We start from the raw sequence: 19735 nt of genomic DNA, 5'->3' as shown, positions 1-19735 counted from the left end.
AAACCCTTTCATATAAAGATATATTTGAGGAGAAAAAGGCCTAGCAGGAATAGGAAATTAAATGAATTTGTGTCTTTTGTACCACCACATTTGAGAAATACAATACTACAACATATGAAATAATGCTTATAACATTTTAGCAAACCACAGTACAAATGAAATGTCTTTCTGAGTTTACTGGACCACCACTACTACATGACTTATCAACACTAAGTGGCAGAAAAAAAAAAGGGCATATTTTAGTAGAGAGGAGAGATTAGCACTAAAGGCATATTTTAAAGAAAATAAATCTCTCTCTCTATTTTAATATATTTAACTAATATATATATATATATACATACACACACATATATGTTATTTCTAAAGAAAAAGACCCTACTCTATATTTCCTGTTGAATGTCAATGTTATGATGAATTATTTCCAATGGAATACAACAGGGAGATATACCAATGTCTATGTATTTGCTATGACGAATTATCTTCAATGGATTACAACAGGGAGATATACCAATGTCTATGTATTTGCTATGACGAATTATTTCCACAGAATCCAACAGGGAGCTATAGCAATGTCTATGTATTTACTTTGTTTCACATGGGATGGGGGTGTCTTCCACTGTCCTCGTTACTGCTGTCTTTGTGCTACCGATGATTAAAATCAGGCCCTTACACAAGTTAGGCAAGTAGTGAGCTACAACTCTAGCCTATAGTTATTATTTCTTTTAACAACAACAACAAAGAAAACTACCTTTAAATATAGTAGTAGCAACTCTATGATTTATATTGAGTAAAAAATAACCATAATGAGATACATGTAAAATTAGGATAAAATAAGAATAAATTTATATAAATATTGACAACACTAGCAGCACACATGATAAACTTTTATAGCACATTTCTATCCTTATCTTTGTATTAGCAGATGCATATGAATTCAAATAGAAAACAGGCTATTAAAAAGTACTAGGTTAAAATATATGTAGATTCAAGAACTTTAATGTACCTTGGTAATGCAATAAAATATGATGATTACTAGCTTTTTAATTGCTGATTTAAGACTAAGTCTTGCTATGTAGTTCTGACTGGCCAGTAATTAACAATTCTCTTAAGGGATGGGATTACAGGTATGCACCTATAATCTAGGCTCCTCATAAGATACTTTGCAAATCACATGATGGTAATGAAAGACCATAAAATTTAAACTTAAACAAATATATCCTATGGAAATTACTTATTCATTATAATTACATGGCATATATCAATAGCCTTTACATATTAACAACTTATTGGAAACAAGACCTTTAGTGACTTGGAAAGAATACTAGATTTGTAAATAAATTAAGCTTAAATTAGGCACTCCTATAACCATGTACATGTACCTGTAAAAATCTGTACATACACTTTTATAAGTATAAAGAGAACATTAAAAACAAATTAAAAATTATAACAGGATATGAGCTTTTTCACAGAGTTCTGAGTAAACATTTAAAAATTCCTACTTATCAATGACAAATTTCAATAAATACATTATGTCATAATTAGAGGAGGCAACTTTTAGTCCCATTTATAAGTGCCTTTTAAAGTTGTATGTTGACATTAAAATTAACAGCAAATTTCATAAACAGGGGCTGAAAAAAATTTCAGTGTTATTTAATGATCATGTATCATCTACTAGATTTCACAGTAATTGCAGCTTCAAGGGTGACAATGTGAAGTAAGTCATGGCAAAGGTAATGATAATCATAACCTATTCATCAAGTGTAATATATGAGAAATTTATTAAAACAATTAGTATTTTAATCTAATCATTAATAAAGCTATATAAAAGAAATAGAAAACAAAGCATTTATAAAAGACAAGCAGTTCTCTTATATTAAACTGTATGAAAATAATTGATGGGCATAAAATTTTGACTGTTAGTAAAGCAATCTTAAAATGTACATTTTTTTCAATACAGAAATGTGAGACTGTACACATGAATATAAAAAGGTGAATTTCAACCATATATATATATATACTGTATATATATATTTATATTTATTTCTCATTAAATTCCCAAGCCATTATCTAAAATAAATATTCAAAAGGTCAATTCAAAAGAGTAGGCTGGGGATAAAAAGAAGAGTTTCAAGGTCACAACACCACCACCTATATAAGTTCATTCTGAACATAGTAACATGGAGCAAACTGTTGGAGAAGCTCATCAGAAACCACTGCACCCATGAAGCCATGAAAAACTTCACTTTCTTTAAAGTGTTAACACATGTCTGAGAAAAATGAGAGGGAACACTCAACAGCAGTACTTTGCAATGTCCCCCCCGGGTAAATTTCAGTTTACTAACCCTAAGCAAAACCTCAAAGACACAATATAAAGCCTGTTGTACATGCTGAAATACCTGGACAGTGCATGATTGATCCTTACAGTTAACTCACCTGGGGGGAAAAAGCTTTGGAAGTCCATGAAAATACGTCCAAATCCCTGACTCCTTGGCTAGCATTAAAGATATTCTGAGCAACAAAGTTTAAGAAAGAAAAATATCAACAAGGAAAGGGATCAGAGTATCATCTGCAGAAGATGCGTTCACAGTTACATTTTCTGAACTCCAGCACCAATTTGAAATATTATTTTGCCAAAGTGAAACTGAAGCCGCCTGAGTAAACCACATGCCAAAATTCTGAAAAACAAGGTTTTGTCAAAAGCTCTCTGTAGATATAGTGTGTCATGCCATTTACTAATATCAAGAGCCAGACTTTGCTGGAAGGCTTAAGAGTCAGTGCAAGAAAGAAACCTTGAATCCCTTAAATGAGAACATTATTTGTTCTAGTACAAGCGAGATTTGTTAATGACATAGAACAATCTGTTGTTTTATAAAGATGTCAACAATAGAGACTACATAGAAAATGCACCTCTTTAAATAATGGCATGTATGTAAACCATCACTTTTAATATCAAAATAAAAAAAATCAACACAAATGGAAAACAAGCCATTAAAATATTTTCTCCCTTTCATAAATGGAAGGAAAAAAAAGAAACAGAAATGACAGGAAGGAAGAAAGAGAACAGAAAAAAAGGAGAGAGAAAAAAGAAAAGAAGAGAGAAAAAAGGAAGAGAGACCAGCCGACCTTTGGAAATGTTTCCAAAACCTACTAGCAATTTTTAAAAAAAAAAGCATAAAGAAACACAAGCTGATTCTTTTGTTAAAAGACAAGTAACTGGTTCATCTCAAACTTTAGGAAGTCATAAACATTTAGGATCTCTATGCTTAATTCCAAAAATGTTCTGTTAAAGAACAATTAATTCATGACAACATGGTCCTACTAAAAGTATTTTCACAAACACTCTAATGACAATCACATGATACACATTTTACACAGGTACATCATACTATCAACTTATACTTAATTTTACCTAAAACTCAAATATATTCAATGTGCAGTAACTCTACAAATGCATTGCTTATGTAAAGACCGCTAACAGGGTATTCTGTTTGGACCAAAAGAAGATGACATTCAAATATTAACTGAAGTATATATCACTGGAGACTTAAACATGAAAAAAAAAAAATGAAATTCCCGATCACTTATGTCATTTTAGACAATGAGAAGATATCTGCTACTTTCTATTTCCTTAAAGTGTGCGTGGGTGGATACAATAAGATATATACACACATGTATAAATTCTAATTATGTAAGGTATGTAAAAATGAGTTGCTAGTAATGTGCCTACAAATAAATTTAAAACAAAACTGAAACCAAAGTCATCATTCCCTAAATTTTAGAATGCATGGCCAATAGGTCCTCTCTCTTTAGGTAAAACAAAAGCTTCACAAAGAATTCCAGAATGCTATTCTGAAGGAAAATGATACCCATGTTGGTCGATCAACTTATACAAGAACTTTTGGAGTATTCCGTGGCTGTTCTCCCTCCCAGAAAATAGTCATGTAGATAGTTTGACATAACACAATATCAAGATTTTAAAAGTATTTTCACACCGATTATACATTACTTTAGTACTAATGGCAACATGAAAAAAAGTGTTAAAAACAATGCAAATCCATCCAGCATTAAAGTCCAAAGGTAGTGATTTCTTTAAGTTTATACGCTCTTTGATTCCATTGTGAAAACTTAAGTGTACAAGGATATTTAAAATGACATGGCTACTAGCTATGGCAACAGATTGCCAAAGAAATAAATTTTGTTTATTCTAATTATATATAAATTCTCATTTTTCTTTTAGATTTTGCCTTAGTTTCTATAGTTGTAGAAAATTACTAGACTACAAAGGTTTAATGTAAATTTAAATTATTTATAAAGCATTAAGGCAGTTACGAAATATAAGTCAGGAGATTAAAAATGAAATAACTGCAGAGTTTTCTTTTGAAGATTTAGGAAAATTTTAGTTAATGACATGAATGTTTACCAAAATAATAATTTATCTAAAGTCTTAATTAATTCCTGAAAATTACAAAAGAGAAATTAGGATAAATTTTCACACTATCCACCTTCAAAGACTGATATGACACCACAAAAAGGCACACACACAATAATTCAAATTACTTCACCCTAAAATTCGATTTTAAAGACAATTTTTCAGTAGAAGTAGCATTTTAATGCACATTAGAAATGTAACTAAATTAACCAGCAGCAAAGTGCAATTCTAAGATGACATTTTTTCAAGACACAGAGAACTTTACATAAATTAATAGTTACCATGAAGATATATTATCAAACACATCAAATGCTCATGAAAAAAATCACTCTGCTAGAAAAGTACAGAGGTAAGTGCTGCTAATTTTAATGCAGAAAAAATACAAGAAAATTAAAATTGTCTCTCTATATAATATTACTGTATTTAACTGTCTTGATCTCATTCTTTAGAAAATTAACAATTAACGAATGAAATAGAGATGATAATAATCTAATAACAGCATATTTATTCATGCTGTATTAAATGATTTATCATTTATACTAAAAACAGCCTACCTTTACACATAGGCATAAGCTCATTCACAGACAAAAACAAGGAAATCTCAAGTATGTCAAACATATACTGCCAGACATTGAGCATTTCAAAAGAAAGTCCATACAATGCACAAAATATTTGCTAACTACCAATCTGGTGATGCTACAAGAGAATCACAAGGTAGCAATGTTTCCCTTAATCATAATCTTTAGTACTCCTAATGTTTTAATATCAACGTACTTTCTTTAGGTGAGCAACAATTAGCCTGGATAGGAAGTATTCTGTAAGCACGCAGGCAAATGCTCAGACACATTAATTGCTTCTGTAAGAATTCAGAATACACTCACTAGCTTTCCTTGACATAAGTTCTCTTTTCTCTTCACTATTCCTTATAATATATATTTGCCATTCTGACAAAGTACATAAAAAAATGGGAATTTAAGTTGTAAGTCATGACTTGACAGATTTTGATGATCCCTCCTCTAGGAGGAGGCCTCAGCCTCCTTGTGGAGTAGATGATGAATGGGATGGGAGAGGGAGTCGGGGGTCATGGGAGGAAGGGAGAGGAAACTGGGATCAATATGTAAGAATATTAAAATATATTTAAATTAAAAAAAAGAAAGCTAAGAGAGAGAGCTAATCAATAAGAAGCCCAAGCCATTGGCCAGTTTATAAAAAAGAAAAAAAAAGTTTCAAATAGAGTTTGCTAATGTTAGTAAAATAAGGTCTACAATCTAGTCCAGAGCCTATTTTAAAAATAAAATTGATACATCTTTGTCTTTAAAATGATATTCAAGATACCTATGCATATATGTATTTTTATATGTTAGTATTATTATATTTTATCCATTGTAAAATTTGACCTATATTTGTCTTTTGTTTTAAACTTCTAAGTTGGCCTAAAAAAAAAAAAAAAAAGTTTCAAGTCATGAAAATCTCCACAGCTTTTCATTGTAGTCAGGCAAATGTTTCCTATGCTGTATGATAGATCTTTATGTCATATGCATCTTTCTTTACTTATATTTTCCAAGATGCACACAATTTTATTTGTAACATACTTTATAAAAGCAGTTTTTAACCTGTCTTAACTGTGTATCATGATCCCTTTGAGGGTAGTATTATCATATATCCTGTATATCAGATATTTACATTACAACTTATAACTAGCAAAATTACAGTCATGAAGTAGCAATGAAATTATTTTACAGGTGAGGGTCACCAGAGCATGAAGAACTGAATTAAAGGGTCAAAACATTAGGAAGGTTGAGAACTGCTTTATAGTTTTCAAATTAAGACGTTAGTTTATTAAGTAATTTTTATGTTTATATGTGTTATGTTGTCAGTGTATATGTGTATAACCTCAGGGCCACTGTCTATCTCCTTCGAGGCAGGGTCTCTCACTGGTCTAAGGCCACCAATCAGGCCAATGAGTCCTAGGGACATTCCTGTTTCTGCCTTCCCAGAGTCAGGATGATAAGCACCTACTAGCTTGCCATGAACTTTTATGTGAGCTCTGGAGACTGAACCCAGGACCTCTCACAAGGTAAGAAATTTACTAGCTGAGCTATCCCCTCTTAGAACTTCATTTTAGAAACTGTCATTGAATTATTTACCCTCAGAGCATGTAATAATAATAATAATCTTCATTTAATCATTAGTGTTACCAGTATTCATATTTAAATCAGCAGTTTATTTCAAGTAATAATGATTTTTGTAATAGGGTCTATTACTTTGAATTACACTACATTAATTTCCTTCTTTTTCATTGGCAACTTTTTCTTCATATCTGTTTTTAAAACATCTAAGTTAAGCCATTCCACAGCTTATCACAAAACAACATAATTGATTATGCAATTATTTATTATTTTATAACTATAGCTATCTCTTCATTACACCAAGGTATACTAAACATAAAAAAATACACCTTGGAACTACGGCACCTGGTCCACTAATACTTAACAATCTTGGAAAAATGAGAACAATACATTTAACAAGACAGTGTCACAGTAAGAATGACATGAAACAAACAAGGTAAGAAGCACACATATATTCCATGAGTTAATTTAAGCAAAATGATTATATTAGACAAAAGTATTCCAATTAGAATTCAAGCAATACTGAAAGACTACTTTAACACTATAAAAGCAACAAACACAAGTAAGAACATTTAGTCCTTACCACTAAGGAGCGATGATTGAAATCAGACCCATGCATGACACGCGCGCACACACGCACACACACATGCACATACACACACGCACACAAACATGCACGCACATATACACGTGCACACATGTGTGCGTGCGCACACAAATGGGTTGAAGATAAAGAAAACTAAATGCAACAAATAGCTGTAGTGAGAGAAAGAGGTAAGCCCTTTCCACTCTTACAAACTATATACAGCTTGAAAAAGGGGGAACCTTAATGTACATAGTACCTATCTGCTTTTTACCACCTTGTCAATTAGTTATCAATTCCCAAGTATATCATATCAATGCTATTCCTTAGTGATGTCATGAGGAACACAGTGAAGAAGAAAGTTCATTCTCTGCAGTTAAACTAAAAAGGTAGTGTGGTTACTACCTATTTCATGAGGGAGCAAACAATGACTTAACCACATACTGCAATATCACGTAACTATAATGAGTCTCTCAATCGAAGATTTAGTATCACCTGATATCATATGGCAGTACAAGTCTAAAAGTCACATCTTACATTAACACAAAGTATTGTACATCAAAACATAATGGATCTAGAGGTAGACATAACACAGAAATAATTACAAACTTTAAACATAACAAACCAACAATTATACCTATTTTTGAATGTATAGTAGTGACTCTATTTTCTTAAATACTGGGTTAGAATTCACTATAAGTAACAGTGTAAATAAGGGGAAAAAGTGTAACCATTTTAATTTCCTACCTCTTTGAAAGGAATTCAGTAGGTTTAGTTTTAATTTATTACTTACTGTTGGTGACAGATCAAAATAAGCATTAAGAGCCTTACCCCTGCCAAATTCCACCTTCATTACACTGAAGCCCTTAAGTACTAAAGCACTTTTGAAGTAAAAGTTATGTAGGTGTGAATTACCTCAGAACTGAAAAGCCTTAATTAGAGAAAGATCTATAATGAGGACAGAGAGCAACTGTGATGCTTTTAAGAACCATCTTTCACTTACGTCAACAGGGACCAGAAGGCTCTTGCCAAGATGCTGATTAAAAGAAAGGCACCAGGCTTCAGTGTAACCATTCATGTTAGGAACATACTTCTTTATTGTCTCATCATTCAATCTCAACCACACGCCATCATCATTGTGGATCTAGAGGAAGAAGAAGCCACACAAGCTTGCTTGACTGAGGACTAAGAAAGAGCAAAGCAGGCAAAGAAGGGTAGAAGAGGGGATTCTGCATCTGCTTTTTCAGGAAGATAAAGGTGTGACAACTAGCAAGTAATACCAAAAAAACAGGATATTCTCACGGTGAGATTGTGAAAGCACCTTCTCTCGGGAGTTAAAAGCACAAAGAAATCACACTCAGGATTAATAATTTAATAGCAAATTTCATCATTTGCCAAAAGAATGGGTCTTTTATATAGGATACTTGGTTACATTGCAGGGAAATAATCCATGGACCTTCCAAAGTTGAAGCAATCCAAGAAATATGTTTTAAAACCACTCTAAAATTTAAAATATATCTAACTTTAGAAAGTAGTACTTCTACAGGTTCTGATTACCATGTTCAACTCAGTTTTTTTCATGCTCAAAGTACAATTTTTCCTGAAAATGGAAAATTAAATTAAATGTATAATAAACCCCAACGAAAACATCCTATAAAGAATTTTAAAAGATTTCCCAAACTGTTTGAAACAGATGTCTTTCAAAATGGGTTGTAATTGGCATTCAACTACCAATTATGCAGGGAAGTTTTCTAGCCACTTGCTATACCTTTCTATTTCTACTAAATTATATCTATCTATCTGATATATTTGTATATATAATTCTATTTATCTAAATTTTGTTAAAGGTTACTGTTGTCATATAACACGAGTAGAATTTCAGGTAATACACTATTCATCACAATCCAATGAAGCCCAGTGTTAGGAAACGGTTATGTCTTCTGGAGTTACTGGCTAGTGAGGTCCCAAAGACCCCAAACATTATTAGGTTACTGCCAATCTCTTGGTGCTTACCATCCAGAACTTGACAGTAGGACTCTATCACAGATCACAGGCCCTAGGGGAGAGTGTACTACTATTTCCCTAGAGGATGAACATAGCATTAAACTATGCTTGTCATTAAACATGACAAGCACCTCCATCAACCCTGAGTAACTTCTTTTTCTGTGGGAGATGGTGATTAAAAGCAACCCTCAACTGTTCAAGATGTAAACAGTAAGAGAATGCTCAGACTTAAATGGAACATCTCTCATCACATCCACTCCTCCAAAGTCTCAGGAATCATTTAAAGGAATGGGGAGGAAAGATGGTAAGGGCCAAGGCCTGCACAAGCTCAAGCCAGACAAAACCCTGGCATGGAGAAGGGCCCCACGCCCTAAGTAAGGAGCTGTTGGCAACCCCTGGCAGGCTGACCTTTCCAGTGAATACAACCACCCAAGAGTTTATGGACAGCACAATGTGGACTTTGATCGACTGAACTCAAAACAAACAAACAAACAAAAATAAGGCCTGGAAAGATGGCTCGTTGGTTAAGCATGCTGGCTGTTCCTACAGAGGACCCTGGTTTGATTTCCAGGACCCACTTGGTATCACACAACCATCTGCAATTTCAGTCCCAGTGAAAATGACGCCTCTATTAGCACCAGGCACGCATGTGGTACAGACATACATCCAGGTAAAACACCCATACACATAAAATGATAAAATAATAATAAAAAAAGAGAAGACACAAAGCTGAGTAGGTTGGGAAGGGGTGATCTATCCAAGAGGAGTTAGGGGAGGGAATGAGTATGATCAAAATATTGTGCTAAAGAAAATTTTCAAAGAACTGATAATAAATAAATAAATAAATAAATAAATAAATAAATAAATGGGTCCCAAACTGTTCAGAAACCAGTAACATTACAACGGTCATTGTGTAAACATTACAAAAAGTGTCCAAAATGAATTACTAATACTTTTGTATGAATTACCTCATCAATAAAAGTGATGGTTCCATTGACTTTTACTATGCCAATCTGCTCACTCTGAAGGGAAGGGTGGCTCCGGATGCGGAGACCAGCACTGTCCTTCGCCACAAATTTTCGAATCTGAGAAAGGAAAGAAATGGCAGTGATGGAGAAAATACAGACTGTCTATCTGCCAAGTAGCAAACGACAAAATCATTGGGCCTAAAAGAACAATAATCCCAAAAGGTTTCCTCACAATCATCTGTAGTTGGGTTCCTTCTACAAATAATTGTCAGTTACTTATAACAGCAATTATATTTCTAACTACTAAAGAATATTAGATATCAAAGTTATTAATAGATTCATGATTTACAATTTTAAGTATTGATGACCTATAGCAAAAATATCAAAGGTGACTTTTTAGAAGGGCATGATGTAAATTCCATTACCATAGTTTTTATTTTAACAGTTTACTCAGATTCCTTTAGCTATTTTAGATATGAAGAAATTAACATTACTTTTACTGGAAGAAAACTTTTTAACCTTGAAAATTCACATGTAATTTCAGCAGACTTTTGTAAGGAGTATTGTTTATCCTCCCGCCGCCTGGTCTTGTCCTGCCGCCACACCGCCAGCCCAAATAATGCACAGAGACTCTGTATTTGATACAACGCTATTGGCCAGGTACTAGTTTCTAATCGGTTAGCTCTGTCTTAATTACTAACCCATTTCTATGTATTTCCACGTGGTCTTACTGAGAGCGGAGGAATGGCGGTTCTGTTCTCTCCAGGCTCTCCATCCTGACTCTCCTTCCTACTTACTATTTCCTCCTTGTCTCCTAGTCCTGCCTATCTTGCTTTCCTATTGGCCAACAGTGCTTTATTCATTAACCAGTATGAGAAACATATACAGAATGACATCTCCCACTTTTAATACCAAAACTAAAGCAAAGAAAATAAAAAGTAAAGTTGTACAATTTGAAATGATTGAAATTCTAAGGAACTACTCTTCAAACTGATTTAGGGATGCAGAAAATTCCAATATTACAATAAATCAAGTAAAAAATTAGCTACTTCAGGGCTACTTTGAGGCGTCAATGAAAAATGTAAAAGCCTTTGACAATCCCATGTTTGACTTCCCTTCCTAACCTTATTTGGTTGAGGGTCAGCCTTTGGCTTGACCAGCTGAGTTCCTGGTGGGATCATCCCTTTTGGTGGATCTTTTACTTTTACTTCAAGACCAGCATCTGTAAGAAAAGTCGTGCAATTATTTTTGACCACAAAGGTAGGGGACTGTGAAATCTAACCATATCATAGACTATTTTATTTTATTTTATTTTATTTTATTTTATTTTGTATGTGAATAGGTGTTTTGCCACCATGTATGTCTGTTCACCATATATGTGCCTGGTGGTTGCAGAGGCCACAAGAAGCCATCACCATCCTCTGGGACTATAGTTACAGGTGGTTGTGAGATACCATGTGGGTGCTGGGAAGTTCAACTGAGTCCTCTGGAAGAACATCAGTGCCCTTAACTGCTGCTAAGCCATCTCTCCAGCCCCACATCATAGAATATTTTAAACAATTAAATATCTGAATTTTGCTTTTCTCTTCTAAAGGTGGTTGATACTTAATGGGAGAAGTGAAAAATTCAAAACTAAGGTCTTGAGGTTGCAAAAGAGCAGGTGGTTCCCTCAGTGCGTAGAGTGAAAGGGAGTCTCCCATTATTTAAATGGAACACATGGAATGATCTTGAACAAGTTCAAAATAATAATAAGCACTCTTGTGATGAGTGCTATCCAAGAGCAGTTTGTCAGAACACTGTTCTTCATCCACAGTGGTAAGCTCTGTGACTGACAGCCAGCAGAGCACGGATCAGCATTATGGCCACAGAGCAGTGAGATATAATATAGTAGGTACAAGATGAGATTCTCATGCTACACCACTGTGGGATGCCTTTCTGCACACTGTGAATATGTGCTGCTCTCATTGGCTGATAAATAAAACAAAAAATACACAACACAAGGATGACTTTGACTCTAGTTCTTTGCAGCAACTAATTACTTAAAATTGTATCTACCTATTTCAATGCCATCAATGGTGACATGAATGGTGTAGAGCCCAATAGCCCCTGGAGTCCAGTTTGCACAGTAAGTCCCGTCATTATTGACACGAATCAGCATATTTTCACTGGGCCTGAAAAAGAAACAAAAACAAAAACAAAAAAAAAAAAAAAAAAAACAAACAAACAAAAAAAAAAAAACAGGGGGATATAAAAACTTTACTTCTGATTATGCAGTTAAGACCAATTGCTATTTCAGTAAATATCTGCTGCATTATCATAGTGCCTGGCGATGCTGCCGCTCTCATACCATGCTCCCTAACTTACAAACAGTTAGTTTCACTCCCTTTTCACCTTAGAGCCCCAACACTTCTCTTTTCTTCTCTCAGCTGGTTATGATTTCACTTTTCCCTTCTGAGGAAACAGAAGCAATCAGCTATAATCTCCATGAAGCAATCAGACTGTTAGCCTATCTTGCCTCATTTTCTCCCCTGTTAAGTGGACGGAACAATGTTGCTCTTATGCAAACCAGTTTTCCATGTTAAGCCTTACCCTCTCTCACGCTGCTGAAGTCCCTGTCTCTTCTCCCCTGCATACGGACACTTACCTAAGACCGCCACTCTCACTCCCCCCATGTCTACTTCTGCTCCTAACGTCTCATGGCAATTGCCGGCGTCCATTACCAGTGCCCATCGCGTCCTTGCTCTGAAGGCCATTTCTTCCTGCTCAGTGGTCGTCTCTTGGTAGCATTTACTGGTTGGTAACACTTACTTTCCTGAAGTACCTTCTCTTGGTTGCTATGACTTGCTTTTGGCTTTCCTCTTGTCTCATTAGTCATTTTTTCAAGTGTTTTGTTGGCTTTTCCGTTTCTGACTGTCCTTTAATTTATGAAATACCCACGGTTCGAGAGTCTAGATTTTTCCTTTTCCAGAATCATCTTTTTTAGTTGGTCAATTGCCTATCGATTTACGTTAAATACCATTTCTACATAGATGACTCCAAAATTCACTTTCCCCTTGACCTTTGTTTGCAGTTGCACAGCTGTATCTCCACTAAAATATTAAATATCTGAGAAGTGATATGGAATCTTAATTTTAACATATCTAACAAAAAGCACCTATTTCCCACTAATCAACATATACCTTACAGAAACCAACACAGAAAAATATAAACCCCTGCTCATTCCTAGGAATTCCTGATCATCATAAAAACTGTGATATTATATACCAGGAGTCAATAAATACTTTATGTAACAATTTTAGTTTCTTAAGCGGAAAAGTGTTTGTCATAACTACTTAACTTGATAATTGTACTGTAAAAGGAGCTACAATGAACAAAGTTGTGCTATAGTAACGTTTATGAAAATAGGCAGCAGGTAGAATTTAGTCTGCTATCTGTTCTATGCTGTTCTTAAAGCCAAAGGAAAATCTGTGACCATTTTTAAAAATATGTTTTTAAAATTGAAACAGAATTACATCAATTTCCCTCTCCTTTTCTTCCCTGCAAACCTGCCATGCCCGCTTTCTTTTATTATTATGAACACTTATGTCTGTATACATAAGTATGTATACATATGCATTCTCTAGTGACAGGACCTATCTTACCTTACATAGCCCACTCCACCTCACCCACACTGCCTAATCACTTCTAATTTATTTTTCAGTTGCCATTCTTGTTTTCCCACAATTTACCCTTGAAGAGCTACCACAATGATCTTCCCAAGAAACTAGTTGGCATATAAGTAAATTCAACCCATTTAAGCGCAAACTGCCAGAACACACAAAAATATCTCACACTGTTCTTGGATTTATCTCCAAACATTTCCCTCATTTCACTATTCTTCAGGCCCATCCATCATTTGTCTTGCTCTTCACAGACATCAAGGTTAGCCTACTGCAGGGTTTCTGTAAATAGACTGAACTTCTAAATCTTCACATGATCAACTGCCTCTCCCATCTTGCAATATTTTTTGCAGTTTGCCACAATCCGAATGCTGTCTATCAAATAACTTTATTTATTACTACTCTGTTCATTTTTTAAATAGTTTGATCGGTATAGGAATGATAACATCAGCAGAAATGGTACCATGTTTATCTTGTTTTTAAGTGTACCCATGGCTTATTATATAATCTTTTACATAGCAAATAGTCAATGGTGACAGTTGAATGGATAAGCTACAATTTTAGTTAGGTTCAAAACCTAATATATAAAACACCTACTTGTACCAAATAATTTCTTTCATTCTCTCTCCTTCCCTTCTTCTCTCTTCCCTTCATACCTCCATCTTTCCCTTTCCTTCTTCCTTATCTAAGACAGGGTCTTAGTATATATCTAAGGCTACACAGAGACTTGCTATGTAGCCAATGCTCATAGGAATGTGCTATAGGATCTCCCTGGCTAGGATCTCCCAAAGTTCTTGCCTCAAGTTTGTAAATGCTGGGTTATGGGTGTGTACCATTACACTCAGGTTAATTTTGCCCTTATTCAGCATGCTATAAATTTATAATGTTCATATTTATTTATAAAAGCCAGTTGTTTCTACTCTAGTACAAGCTTGGAACTATAATCAAGCCAGAAACAAAATACTACACTACTATTGCCAAGGTCACATTTTCACTACTTTGCAAATTTGATACAATACATTATACATTTTATACTGCAACTCTATCTTGTGTACAAATCAAAATAAAGTCAAACTAACCTAAATCAACTTCTAATTTTCAATCAAACTAATCAGTTTCGAACAAGGTCATACGAAATGCCACACAGTGTAAGCTATGTATAATTATGCTTTTCAGGTTTGATTCAGAGTCTCTTTAAAGGCCTATGGAGGTAATTATTTTAAGTAAGTACCATGTGATGCTCAAGTGGCTATTCTAACTCCGCCCCACCCCTCCCCCGCCACCTTGGTTTTCACGATAGGGTTTGCCCTGACTGTCCTGAAACTCCCTCTGTAGACCAAGCTGGCTTTGAACTCACAAAGATCTTCCTGCCTCTACTTGCCAAGTGCTGGGATTAAAGGTGTGCGCCACATGCCCAGCTCAAGTATCTATTTTTAAAAGTATTTTTCCTGCCAGAAATACTGACACGTGTCTATCATCTAAGCCCGTGGGAGGCTGTGACAGTGATGTCACAAATTCTGGGCTATCCTGTCATAGCACAAAACCCTTTTAAAAACCCAAACAAAACACAAAACAAAGACAAAAACCGTAATAACAAACAACAAAACCGAAGCATCCCCTATGAACTAAAATATAACTTAAAAATATGATGAAATCTACAGTTAAGAGAATTAAACAGAGCTTGGAAAAAAAGGAGACATTGAAACTGATGCAACACATAGGAATCCCTCCAGCACTCACTGGGAGAAGGAACAGAATAATCAGCCAGCAAAGAGCTGGCTGCGGTGGCACCCACTGCAATCCTAAAGCATTCAGAGGCAGAATCAGAAAAACAATGTTTAAGGTCGAGCTGGGCTACATAATGAGAACCATCCTAATCAAATAAAACAATAACTTCTAATACAATAAAGAAACGAACCAGGCAGAAAATTACACTAACCCATCTAGACTATCCAGTGTATATCCAAGTTTGGGAACTTGATATTGGAACTGTATATTGGTAGAAATATACTTGACTAAAAATAAAAAAAAAAAAACAGTAGAAAATTTATATTTTATGAAGGAACACTTAATTAGAAATTTCAAAATGCTGTAGAAAAAAACAAAAACATTTTAGAAAAGAAGGTTAGTAATCCACTCCTGGCACTGCACTTTATTTGTTAGCATGTGTTGTCTAGTTGGGGTACTGTCCTCCATGCTATAAGATAACACCATTTAAGTGTGTGTGTGTGTGTGTGTGTGTGTGTACATTTCACTAATTCTTTGAGTTTGTGTGAAACTGCCTGTTTGTGTTTTGCTTGGCAAAGAGGTTCCTGGATGTCATCCATCACCTCTACTCTTATCATCATCCCACCCCTCCTTTCCTGAAGGTCCCTGAGCCTTGTGTAGTGAGGGGATGGTAAACAACCCATTTGGGGCTGATCACTACATGGTCTCTTGTTCGATGCATGTATACCAGCTGTGAGTCTGTTGTCATCTACTGTGAGAGGCTTCTTGGATGATGTACATCCATATGTATGGACATACATACACAGACATATAGAGGAAGTAGCTTCTCACATGGCTTTTTAAAATGGTCTTTAGTGTTTGTTATCCCTCTCCATATTACATCCTCAATCCTGCCCTCCCATTCTCCAGCCCATTTAATCCCTTTCCACTCTATGTTAGTGTATTCTATGTCTCTTCTCTTGAGGGAACACACACACACACACACACACACACACACACACACACACACACACTTCCATGGGCTCTTACTGGTTTCCTCACCACTATCTCTTTTTGAGCCATTGGCCAGTGGGATCTCATTGCTCTTGGTTACCCTCTAGAACTTAATGGTAAGACCCTATTTTGAAGGCATTCTATATTTGCGTTATAAATCACAGAGAAATCAAGACAGTAACTGACCTGGAGGCGTCATCCCTACTGACCATTTGTCATGGTGCTGGAAGGCATAGTCATCAGTGTCATCCAGCTGAGAACCCTGAGAGCTACAATAATAACCTACAGGACAAGGTATGCCCATTGGTGCAACAGGGATACACACATCATGGAATAATCCATTTCTCATTGGATTTAAGTCTTGCTCCACGATATGAAAACCATACCTGGCACCATTACACACACACACACACACACACAAAAAAAAAAACAAACAAAAAAAAAAAAAAAAAAACCTGTAGCTAGAGAGGTCATAAGGCATAGAACCTCCTACTATTATTCTGCTAAGGTACTGAAATGACTACTGATTAAATATTGATATACCCACAGATCTCAACCCTCATCCAAGAAGCTTCTCACAGCAGATGGTAGTTAACAGAGCCACAGCTGGTAAACAAGCAGAGAACAGGGAACTGTGTAGTGGTCAGCCTAAAATGGGATGTTTATCACACCTCTCACCAGGCTCAGGGATCTTCAGGGGAGAGGCGGTGGATGATAAGAGTAGAGCTGATGGGTGACTTCCAGGAACCTTTTTCCACACAAAACACAAGACAAGGCAGTGTACATATGGACTTAAAAAATTAATAAAATGATTTTTAAAACAAACAAAAAATAAGGGTGGGATTTTTGATGATTTCAGTTTCGATGATTAAGTTTTAGCAACACTGTAAAGATTTTTCACTCATATTTTTTTAATAAAATGCTGATTGGCCAGTAGCCAGGCAGGAAGTATAGGTGGTAGACAAGGCGAATTCTTGGAAGAGGAAAGGCAGAGATGCAGTGACCAGCCAGACAAGGAGAAAGCAAGATGACAGTGAGTCACTAATAAAAGAACTGGGCAGGACAGAAACTTCTGTCTACACACCACTTTGAGAAAATAATTCTTACCTTTTAGGAGTTGGTGATGCAAAACGTAGTTCCTCAAATGAGTAGTTCTCATATACCTTTAAGAAAGAGACAAGGAACATTGGCACCTTGCTATAGCCGTTTCCATTTAGTACAATACTAAAATATCCAACAAGTGAACTGAAAACACTGTCTACCCACACAAGAAAGAAATAAAAATGGCAAGACAACTTGAAAAATGAACTCCGGATGTGCTAGAGATCTAAACAAAACACAAGAACAAACTAAAAAATTTATGATATGATTGTTAATACTGTCAATGTGACAGGATTAGTCTAGAATCACGAAAGAGACTAATGTATGGCTATGTTGGTAAAGCATTTTCTATATTGGGTTAACTGAGACAGGAAAAGAAATCACAAGTGTTGAACTGAATAACGAGGAGAAACTGAGATAAGCAGTAGTAGTTATCTCTCTCTTTGCTTTTTACCCACTCGGCTTCCTGTGCCTGCAAACATGCTGCCCCCCCCCCAAGATGTAAGCAGAATAAACCCTTATTTCTTTAAATTGCTTATCTGGCATTTTATTATAGCAATGGAAATCTAGCTTTAAAAGATGCAAAAAATATAAATCTTTCAGGTTTATTAAATTTCTATATATCTCCAAAACAAAGACACTAGAGGGAAAAGTTTTCACAGGGAAGAAGACGGTGTTTAAATTATGTAACTTAAGTAGGATATGCATCCTCAATACATACAGGCCAAGCCAATCCATATACAGAGAAAACAGCAGAAAACTGAGCAAAGCCAACGTACTGAAGAATAAATGTAAACATCAATGAATAATGGAGAAGTTATTTATCTAAAATGGAAAACAAGGAAATGCAAATTAAAGGAACAAATAGTCATAGAAAAGTCACAACTAAAGTTCAGTAAATACTAAGTGCTGATGAGCACTGCGGCTGGCAGCAGGAGGATAGATTTGGTAATGTTTAACACAGTTTTAAACATGCTTTTTTCTACAACCCAGCAATTATGTTACTAGAGATATATTTTATAAAAACTCTTGATAATTCTCAAAGTGAGACAAAACAAAGATGTTTACATCAGGACAGTTTATATTAAATGTCCAGCATGTAGGAAGATGGACAAATTATAGAATGGTAAGCAGCTATGTACTAAAAACAGTTAATGAACAAATAACCCAGCAGGACATATAAAATATAATACCACAATACAAAATTTTGGGATACAAAATAAGTACATGTATTATTTATGGTTAATTTTATACTTACTAAATACGGCACACGTGAGTGGGGGAAGGGAGAGGGAAGGAAAGAAACAGCTATTCCCATTCTGTCTAGGATATCCTCTGAAATGTGTGGAATGGGGCTAGGAATGAATTGTAATTGTGAATTTTTGTTGTTTTATTTTGTTTATTCGAGACAGGGTTTCTCTGTGTAGCTTTGTAGACCAGGCTGGCCTCGAACTCACAGAGATACACCTGCCTCTGCTCTTGAGTGCTGGGATTAAAGGCGTGCACCACCACTGCCCATCTTAGAAATGTTCTTTTTTTTTTTTTATATAAGCTGGCATGAACCTTGTTACTATAGAAATAGAGTGTCAAAAAAGATCTGAACCTATTATGGCAAAACGTAAAGACAAAAATGGACAGAATGTACAATAAACTTAGCACATTATCCTTGATATATTTGTGTGCCTGCAATATTACCAAATTAATCATTAATTTTCATAGTTCAAGATCTTCAGCTCCTCATGTTCATCTAGCTTCCCTGGTATTTATTAGAACACACCACTTACAAAGCCATCTTTCTTCCTTCCTCCCTCTTTTTAGCATAAAAGGAATCAGAAATTACCCAGCAGTTTTTATGTGCCCATAGGTTATCCATTAGATAAGTGTAACTGAAGGTTCACTTTGCTGAGTTTCTACGGTTTCCAGACTCTGTCCGACCTCTCTGTTTTTACTCCACCACTGTCAACCACACATATACAATCTATTAATACATGTGCAGACCATATTTTATTTTTTCCATTCTCTAAACTATGGCTCTCTACTGGGTGAGTTTATGATGTCTTTGAATGGTTAGTTCATTCTACCCAAGCATGAATGAACATCTATCTCAGAGACCCCTTGGGAGTAGTACTGTGACTGGCTGT

The 19735-nt window shown here is 35.2% G+C and overlaps 1 protein-coding gene across 13 annotated transcripts in view; it reads right to left on the bottom strand.

The window, feature by feature from the left end:
- Mycbp2 (MYC binding protein 2) overlaps positions 1-19735 on the bottom strand; it is a 209618-nt gene that overhangs the window by 58500 nt on the left and 131383 nt on the right. For 10 of the 13 annotated variants that reach the window (XM_051195259.1, XM_051195261.1, XM_051195260.1 and 7 more), the window contains exons 48-53: positions 17601-17656; positions 12169-12284; positions 11238-11335; positions 10114-10230; positions 8145-8285; positions 2434-2508 (exon numbers count right to left, since the gene is read on the bottom strand). In XM_051195259.1, coding sequence (XP_051051216.1) covers positions 2434-2508; positions 8145-8285; positions 10114-10230; positions 11238-11335; positions 12169-12284; positions 17601-17656 — 603 coding nt within the window. The remainder of the gene's footprint in view (positions 1-2433; positions 2509-8144; positions 8286-10113; positions 10231-11237; positions 11336-12168; positions 12285-17600; positions 17657-19735) is intronic. The other 3 variants (XM_051195263.1, XM_051195271.1, XM_051195270.1) reach the window with 1 other exon arrangement.

This window comes from Phodopus roborovskii, unplaced genomic scaffold (genome assembly GCF_943737965.1).
Source record: "Phodopus roborovskii unplaced genomic scaffold, PHOROB, whole genome shotgun sequence".
Classification (NCBI taxonomy): domain Eukaryota; kingdom Metazoa; phylum Chordata; class Mammalia; order Rodentia; family Cricetidae; genus Phodopus; species Phodopus roborovskii.
Note: the sequence above shows the minus strand (reverse complement) of the source record. Positions and strands in the feature narration are given on the sequence as shown.